Below are 9,695 nucleotides of genomic sequence, written 5' to 3' on the forward strand. Positions count from 1 at the left end.
AATATATGAGTAAACTATAAAAGTACATGCACTGTTAAAGCATGTGGCCATTTACTCAAATGTATAAATGAAAGATGGAGCATCCCGGCTGATAATAGGAGAAACACTCTTATTTATCTGATTAAGCCCTAATCTCATTATCTATAATTAATCTTTGATTAATTCCTAAATATTCTTATTAGCTCTGATTTATCATCTCTGATCAACTTCTGATTAATCCCAGATTAATCTCCTTTTATTGCAGATTAAAATGGGCTGCTTCACATTTGTTAAACTGTTGATGGTCCTGTTCAACCTGCTGATCTTTGTGAGTATATTTCCTCTCTGACTGCTCACTTATTAACCTGCAGTACGATTGGATGGAGCTGTTACATGTTTGCTTTAGAGAGGTAGAAAACACATCAGATCCGTTAAAGGTCGATCAGATGAAATCATCTCATCCACTGCAGAGACGTTAAACCTTCAGATCACTGAACCTCTCTCCGCCATGCTCCCCTCTTTGCTTACTCATCTCTACTGGGGTTGTTCTGACTCCTCCACCTCGACTTTAATGTTGATATCTAACCCATCCTGTGAAATGGAGAGAAACTGGCTGAGATGGAAATGCAGAACTGGACTCCCACTGTCACAGATGATGCTCTTGGCGCGTCAGCATTGTCCTTGTTCCTGCCTGAAAAACGTGATGAGGCAGCCTGAAAAGTCACCTGGAACCCCGGTGATCCTTGTAGACAAGATAGCTCACAGAATGATAAAAAACGACGGTTCAGGCTGTACAGACAAATGTTATGTAACGTCTGAGGTTAAATTCAAATTATTTCATGCCTCTTGGAATCCACAGCATAACAAAAGGCAAAGAACAGAAGTCAAAAAGGACTTCTATAAACAAAAAATTTTAAATAGTGTTCTCAGATATTGACATGACAACATTTAAAAATACAAACCAAGGTGTAGAATTATAGTAATAACCAGAGATCCAAGAATAGTTGTAGTGCAAGGAGAGAAAGAATTCTTATTATTATTTATATTTAAAAATATAAACAGGCTAATGGGAAATATGGTATATGAAGTGGACAAGAGAGAATAAAGGTATTTAGTGAAATAAAGGACAAACTTAATTTTGTAAATGTTGATTGATCATCAGAGTGACTCTGTGACTGTTGATTGATCATCAGAGTGACTCTGTGACTGTTGAGTGATCATCAGAGTGACTCTGTGACTGTTGATTGATCATCAGAGTGACTCTGTGACTGTTGATTGATCATCAGAGTGACTCTGTGACTGTTGAGTGGTCATCAGAGTGACTCTGTGACTGTTGATTGATCATCAGAGTGACTCTGTGACTGTTGAGTGATCATCAGAGTGACTCTGTGACTGTTGAGTGGTCATCAGAGTGACTCTGTGACTGTTGATTGATCATCAGAGTGACTCTGTGACTGTTGAGTGATCATCAGAGTGACTCTGTGACTGTTGATTGATCATCAGAGTGACTCTGTGACTGTTGATTGATCATCAGAGTGACTCTGTGACTGTTGATTGATCATCAGAGTGACTCTGTGAATGTTGATTGATCATCAGAGTGACTCTGTGACTGTTGAGTGGTCATCAGAGTGACTCTGTGACTGTTGATTGATCATCAGAGTGACTCTGTGACTGTTGAGTGATCATCAGAGTGACTCTGTGACTGTTGATTGATCATCAGAGTGACTCTGTGACTGTTGATTGATCATCAGAGTGACTCTGTGACTGTTGAGTGGTCATCACAGTGACTCTGTCACCTTCCTGGCTTGGAAGAAAGTTCTGCCCTCCACATCCCTTTCCTGAGAGGGGTGGAGTCAGGGGCGGAGTCAGTCAGCTTATTTACATTTAAAGACACAGAAACAGCTCGTTCTGAGCAGGGCTTAAACAGAGGGCTTATTAGACATGCAGGAATCCAATACTGAAGTGTTTTTACAGCAACAACTTTCACAGGCTTGTTCTGTGGACCTTTGAGACCAAGATAAACTTGTCTTCAAGTGTAAAATATGTGACCTTTTAGGGTGGCAGATATCCCAGAGAGACGACAGCAGGCGGGTTTAGATGGAGGAAAGGTGGAAGAAATGGAGACAAAGAAAGACTCAGGAGTTAAGACACCAAGGGGTAAAGAAGGACCCCAACAACAACCCTCTCCCTGTTTCCACCATAGACTGTAGAAAGAACCAGACCACGCCTGTGTGTCGTCAGCCATCTGCAGCGGCCTCCATGTTAAAATCACGGTCTCAACTGAACTTTGGATCAACCTAATGGCCCGCCCACTAAGCACGACTTCCTGTCAGCTAGCTAGCTAGCATTCTGGTTGACAGAAACGTAGCCTTTTGCCTGTCAAGCTATCTGTCAATCAAATAAGATGCGTCAATCAGTCCGCAGTGAGGTTTTTCTTAAATATAATCTAAACGATTGTGCTATAAAAAAATTCACCCTCGAACAGTGAGAGCACATGAAGACATTAGCTAATGAGACACGTTTGGTGTTTAGAACCAGGCTGTAAACCAGTTTATTTCTAGTGTAAAAACCAGCTGTATAACAGGTGTTGTGTACGGGACTTCAGGTGTTCCTGCAGCAAGCCTCTAGTGGACACTCGCAGTATTGTAATTTTTGCTTCATTTTTGAGGACCAGAGGTTGCCGCTTGGTTTCCACACCATAGAAGAAGAGTCTCCATAACATTGCTGGAGGCTGAGCTCACATTCCCTAGGTCCACCTCTTCAGAAAAACTCTGGGGTCAGGTGGACTTGGATGTTGGCCCAGGTCTCTGAGGGGAGTCCAGCCTTAACTATCCTGATAAAGACAGCATGGTAGTTAACATGAACCATGCATGTCAACGCACTGAGTGAGGGGAAGGAGGGGCAGAGAGGGTCAGTGAGACAGAGAGAATGAGATCTGGAGATTTCCTCGCTGTAATTTGAACCATGTGGCATAGATCCTGACCGCTGTCCGCTGGTTTTTCTGGTTTTTCTGGTTTCCTGGTGTCTATGGATGACAGAAACAATCGGGACTCAGTCATCAGTTATCTAAGCTTTGCATTCATTTATCATTGCTAAGTTTAACCCTTTTACAACTACAATTCCAAAATAGCTGGGACATTCTAATAAATGAAGAAGTTAATTTGCAAAAACAGTAAATCCATTTTTAAGTTGAAGATGGCAGAAAGAACACAAATCTCTGTTGAAAAAGAGGATTCCAAGAGGAATTAGGACTAGAGCAAGGAAATGGTCTTTTAACTAATCAGGATTTATTACAGGATAAATCACCAATTAAAAGAGTTTAGAGCAGGACCAGGACTGTTAGGGGGTCGGCTGTGGGCACAGGGTGAGATTGTGAATTTTCTATGGTGTGACTCTCAGTAACAGAAGCTCTGAAACTCAGAACCATCTGGACCAGCAGAGTCCAGCAGAAGTCCACAACTCAAAACCATCTGGACCAGCAGAGTCCAGCAGAAGTCCAGAAACTGGTGACTAACAAAGTCCCAGAGACCAAAAATGACATCCTACGAACAATCAGAGACATTCAAACTCTGTTTAGTCTTTGAACTGGAACAGCTGGTGTTTAAACTAAAGAGCAGAGATCTGCCTCTGGCTCTAGACGATCCCTCAGTGGATTTATGAGTCGATAAAGAAACTTCCAGAAGTGTGCAGTCCTCTAGTTCAGAGGTATGAGTTCATCCTGGTCTATGATGACGGCCTGGGGCATCCTGGTGAAGGATATCGAGGTGTCACCATGTCCCCTGGAGCCGTTGCAGGGTCACGGATGAAGATGGTCTCTCATTTCCTGAAACAATCGCCTCCTCAGAAGCTGCTGACCCGGCACACTGACTGTTGGGTGAATAAATGAATGAGGCATCCTCACTGCTGTGAGCGTTAAATCACATCCTTTAGAAAACTGATTGGTCAGTAGGCTGTTATGATAGATGAGATCTGTATGTGGACTTTCTGGGGGCCTATTAACATAAATGTTGATAACACGGTCCTGGTCTCTCCTGCAGCTGGGTGGACTAACCCTGCTCTCCATGGGGATCTGGGTGAGCGTGGATGGAGGCTCTTTCCTGCGGCTCCTGGGGCCATTTTCAGGCCAAGGCATGCAGTTTGTCAACGTGGGCTTCTTCTGCATCGCCATCGGGGCCGTGTTGGTGCTGCTGGGGCTTCTGGGCTGTTGTGGAGCCCACAAGGAGAGCAAGTGTCTGCTGCTGACGGTAGGTCTGGACTGGATGAAGTCTTGGACACAGCCTGAGTGACTCAGTCATTAAAACTCTGTCTCCAGGGTCTTCTTATCTAATCCGTCTCCTCATGAATACTGTGTCGTTGCCTTCAGAGAGTGGCGGCTGTGATGATAACCCTAACCTCCATGAATGGTTTAAAAACCCTCTCAGTGGTGGAGGAGCATATCTTGAGTGGAGTCCTTGTCGTTACTGAAACAGGGAGTGGGACTTCTGTTCTTACTGGGCTAGTTTGGCTTCACCTTTGTCCAACTGGAGGACATCCGTTAACATAATCAGATCAATCCCAGCCCCTAAATCCCCAGAGCTAAAGGGTTAGGGTTATGAACATTTGGACTGGTTTTTTGATCGAGGACTTCACAGGATGGATCAGGTCTCAAACCTGATTATTGATTATTGATGGTGGTTGATGATTTTAGGATTAAACTTTCTCTCTCTGATTCCTGCAGTTCTTCTCCATCATCCTCATCATCTTCATCGCTGAGGTGGCCGCTGGTGTCGTGGCTCTGGCCTACTCGTCGTTCGTGAGTTCTCCACCTTTCCCTCTTTGTTCCATTCTCTGCCTCCATTGCTTCTTCATCCTCATCTCCCTCGGTCTTCCTCACCCCAGCGTCCCTCTCTCTGGATTTAAACTCCATGTAAATCCTCCTTCATAGCGGCAGCCATCATTGAATTACAGCCTTTTTGTCTGCCTCCCTCCATTCAGCTACTTAATGACTCCAGGAGAGCCTGGGGTCCCGGGTCCCGGGGCGTCTCTAACTCTAAGCTATTTATTATTCTGGAAAAGAGAGGATAAAGCATTTTATATGCAAAACAGCTGATTTACATATACGTCCACTCACCAACCCAGACAGGGGCCGATATCCATTCAGGGACAGGTCTACAAATTACAGGGTCTGAGACGAGCTCGGGGGGGGGCAACATGAGGACGTCTGAGAGGACAGAGAGGTCATCTAAGAACGTTTACAGAGGAGGTTTTTATCCAATCAGACGATGAGGACAGAGGTAATCTAAGAATGTTAACAGAGGAGATTTGTCTAACCTGGCTCAGGTTTGTCTAATCTGTATTTAGATAGCTGCTGGTGTCAATAAGGCAGAGACAGAAGCGTCCACAATGGAGGCGGAGCTTAAATATGGCGTTGATCTCTCTATTCTTCTAATCAGAACCATAAATCTGCTGTTGGACTCCGGGGCCCCCAGCTGGTCTCAGCAACGGCCAATAACCTTCATGAGGTCGGAATGACGGAGATGTAATAAGCTGTCTGAGCGACGTTATGAGAGGCCGCCACCGGTCACGGTTGTTCCTTCCTTGCCATGTGATTGGGAAGTGACCGGACTGGAGATGTATTACAGCGGGGCGATGCAGTCTTTACAGCCAATCAGCGGGAGGGATGGGAAGTGGCGTTTAAGGACTCACGTTAACTGCCGTGACCAGCAGACGTTAGCCAGAGTTCAGCTGATCGACTTTATTTACTGACAATTTAAAACCGATTCAATCAATAACCTACTGACCACTTTATTAGGTACACCTGGTCAATCACTTAACACTAATGATTGATCAGCCAATCACATGGCAGCAACAGATGCATAGCTGTGTGAAGACAGGGTGTAAGAGTCAGAGCGTAGAGGAATGGAGATTTAGATGACTTCAACACATCTGCATGTCTGAAAGCTGAACCGTGATTGGCTGATCAGAAACTTAGCGTGTATGCTGGTAAAGCGCCAGTTTTATCAGAACTTGACGAAATTTCTTCATTCAAAGAAGAACAAAGAACAGCAGTGAGTTGTTTTCTTTTCAAAAACCACAAAAGTCGAGTACTGACATGTCCTCAGTCGCCATGGTTCCTCGGTAGCTGTGCACCTCGGTCACGGCTACGTCACGTGTGTTGTTGCTCTGATTGGCCCGTAGAGATGTGACAAACGGAACGTTCATCCATTCAGACTCTGAGTTCTTTTCAAAGCCTCTGCCCTTTCCTAAACGCTGTCTATGAGAGGTTTACCAGATGGATGTGTGAAACAAATCCATCTGGCATGTCAGGTTATGTTTTTTGTGTTATCTGTTTGTGCTCCTTGTCTCCAGGCCGAGGGGATCCTCCGAGCGTGGGCGACTCCTGCTCTACAGTCAGATTACGGCAGTGAGCCGGTGGTGACCAAGATGTGGAACACGACCATGACTGAGGTAAAGAACCGCAGAAAAACTCAACTTTATTAAACGGCTCCAATTTAACATACCAGTGTTAACAACACGACTTTAATCTCCACGTATACACTGATTTATTTCAGTGTTCCAGTTTTCACTTTAAATTCAGAGAAATTAAAGTCATTAAAGAGAGAATTGACTGGATGAGAAGACTACTATTGCTTAAACTTTGACTTTATTGATCCAGTTTATGAGTTTAGTAGAAACCTCTCAGAGGGGAAGTGGATTTGGCTCCAACTCCACATCAAGCTTTGATTTGGTTCAAACACGCCACATCAAATCATCGGCTCTATCAGAAACCCAACATGGCAGGATGCCATTCAGCTCAATGCAAAGCTTAAAAAAAACCCAAGATATTTTAGTGCCACCTGTGACTCACCTAATAAAGCTATCAATTTACAGTAAGAAAACTAATTATCAGTCAGTTATCAATGATGAATTATCCATCAATCAGAAACAATTTTTCTCCTGAAAACAAGAAAACATTATTCCATCCATCCAGGGGAGGCCCTTAGACCCTGCTGGAGGCCCTTAGAACCTGCTGGAGGCCCTAAGACCCTGCTGAACCCCTTAGAGCCTGCTGGGGGCCCTTAGAGCCTGCTGGAGGCCCTTAGAGCCTGCTGAAGGCCATTAGAGCCTGCTGGAGGCCCTTAGAGCCTGCTGGAGGCCCTTAGAGCTTGCTGGAGGCCCTTAGAGCCTGCTGGAGGCCCTTAGAGCCTGCTGGAGGCCCTTAGAGCCTGCTGAAGGCCATTAGAGCCTGCTGGAGGCCCTTAGAGCCTGCTGGAGGCCCTTAGAGCCTGCTGGAGGCCCTTAGAGCCTGCTGGAGGCCCTTAGACCCTGCTGAACCCCTTAGAGCCTGCTGGAGGCCCTTAGAGCCTGCTGGAGGCCCTTAGACCCTGCTGAACCCCTTAGAACCTGCTGGAGGCCCTTAGAGCCTGCTGGAGGCCCTTTGAGCCTGCTGGAGGCCCTTAGAACCTGCTGGAGGCCCTTAGAGCCTGCTGGAGGCCCTTAGAACCTGCTGGAGGCCCTTAGAGCCTGCTGGAGGCCCTTAGAACCTGCTGAAGGCCCTTAGAGCCTGCTGGAGGCCCTTAGAACCTGCTGGAGGCCCTTAGAACCTGCTGAAGGCCCTTATGACCCTGCTGAACCCCTTAGAGCCTGCTGGAGGCCCTTAGACCCTGCTGAACCCCTTAGAACCTGCTGGAGGCCCTTAGAGCCTGCTGGAGGCCCTTAGAGCCTGCTGGAGGCCCTTAGAGCCTGCTGGAGGCCCTTAGAACCTGCTGGAGGCCCTTAGAGCCTGCTGGAGGCCCTTAGAGCCTGCTGGAGGCCCTTAGAGCCTGCTGGAGGCCCTTAGACCCTGCTGAACCCCTTAGAACCTGCTGGAGGCCCTTAGAGCCTGCTGGAGGCCCTTAGAGCCTGCTGGAGGCCCTTAGAACCTGCTGGAGGCCCTTAGAACCTGCTGGAGGCCCTTAGAACCTGCTGGAGGCCCTTAGAACCTGCTGGAGGCCCTTAGAGCCTGCTGGAGGCCCTTAGAGCCTGCTGGAGGCCCTTAGAGCCTGCTGGAGGCCCTTAGAGCCTGCTGGAGGCCATTGTTTGAAGAATCAAACAGAACTGAGAGGGTTAGAGATCATCTGTAAAGAGCACAGACAAAACTCTGAGGGGCTGAAAACAAAGACTCTTTTCTGTGGCTGCCACTCATGACCCTGAAGTAAATTAATTATGATAACAACAACAACAATAATATTAATAAAAATTATAATATTGATGAAAATCATAATAATAATAATTACTACTATTATTATTATAATAAAGCAACAAAAAATAAAATAATAATATATTTTTTTGAAAATAAAAATGTTATTATTTTTATTATTGTTTTTATTATCAATATAATCATTATTATTATAAAATAGTAGAGTAGTAATAATAATAATAATAATAATAATAATAATAATAATACCAAGTGTGTGTAATATTTTACTCAGCAGACCTGGTTTCTGTCCTTCACTGACCTGAACTGCGTAAAACAACGGAGTTAAATACATCAAAAGCTGTCGCTGAGTCTCATCCATGTTTTTAGGATTATCTTTCTCTGCTTTGTCTTCCAGGGGCCCGTTGCACAAAACTAGGATAAGGGATTAAGCCAGGATATCTTGGTTATCCTGGCTCAACTGATCCATGATCCGGTTGCACAAAAGCGGGATAGTGGAAAGTGGGATATGTTATGACATAAGTTACCATGGAGATTTATTCTGTGGAGCTAGCCTGCTCCAGACCGGGCTAAGTTCCAGGATCTATTTAATCTCTTCCCTTATCTCAGTCAGCAGTCACCGCTAATGGAAACCAGTAGTTATTCCACTGCCCACTACATAATGTTCTCATATTCAACTAGACCCTCTGTCATTATCTAAACACTTGTGATATTAAATTTCAATAATTTTAGATGAATGATTATTTTAGATGATTTTGCAATCATTAGTTAATTTACAGTTTCCCACAGACTATTTATACCGTATAAATATAAATACACATCCGAGAGTAACATGAAGTTCCTTTATTGAATCAGGATCAATCAGAGCAAGTAAACCATCAGCTCCTTTCAAAACTGAAGTCACACAGCAACTCTACAAGATAGAAAGCACAGAATCACAGCATATTATAGAACATAAGGATAAATACACATTCAAAGGTCTGTTTATAATACACCCCACATGTCTGCACACTGAATAAATGCATACATGCATACAAGTTCTTGTATTGTATTGTATACATACACTTTAAAGAATTACTGCTCTTTACTTAATAAAATCAATGAAAAAATATTACAGAAATACCACAAAAATATTACACAAATTGTTAAAAATGAGTAAATCTAACTTATAGTTTCAATGATGTCTACATAAATTGAGTTATTAGTATTAACAAATTAAATTGAGTAAACGTACTCAAAGTTTTTAGGTGGTAGAATTTTCTGAGTAATAATTTCTCGTAGGTTTATGTTGGGGTAGTTTTCATAAAGCTGTGTTCTACATTGACTACAATCATCCCTTTTTTCTACCCCATACTTCTGTCTGGAATATTACTGCCTCCTAATGTAGTCCGACTTATGTGACTTCAAACTACAATTAGTGAAAAGTTCACTTTGAATGTTGATGTTCTTTTTCATCACCTTCAGTTTACCATTCACCATACAGCCTACTGCCCCCTACAGTCAGAACTCTTATCCACTGTCGCTGAGTTAGTGTCCTTAC

At 44.1% G+C, this 9,695-nt stretch overlaps 1 protein-coding gene across 1 annotated transcript in view; it reads left to right on the forward strand.

The window, feature by feature from the left end:
• The first annotated feature begins 250 nt into the window (after positions 1-250).
• Positions 251-9,695, forward strand: part of LOC121512181 (tetraspanin-1) — a 27,988-nt gene continuing 18,543 nt past the window's right edge. Inside the window, exons 1-4 of the mRNA XM_041791327.1 lie at positions 251-307; positions 4,017-4,223; positions 4,697-4,771; positions 6,328-6,426. Of these exons, the coding sequence (XP_041647261.1) occupies positions 251-307; positions 4,017-4,223; positions 4,697-4,771; positions 6,328-6,426 (438 nt within the window). The remainder of the gene's footprint in view (positions 308-4,016; positions 4,224-4,696; positions 4,772-6,327; positions 6,427-9,695) is intronic.

The sequence above is a fragment of the Cheilinus undulatus genome, linkage group 7, assembly GCF_018320785.1.
Source record: "Cheilinus undulatus linkage group 7, ASM1832078v1, whole genome shotgun sequence".
Classification (NCBI taxonomy): Eukaryota; Metazoa; Chordata; class Actinopteri; order Labriformes; family Labridae; genus Cheilinus; species Cheilinus undulatus.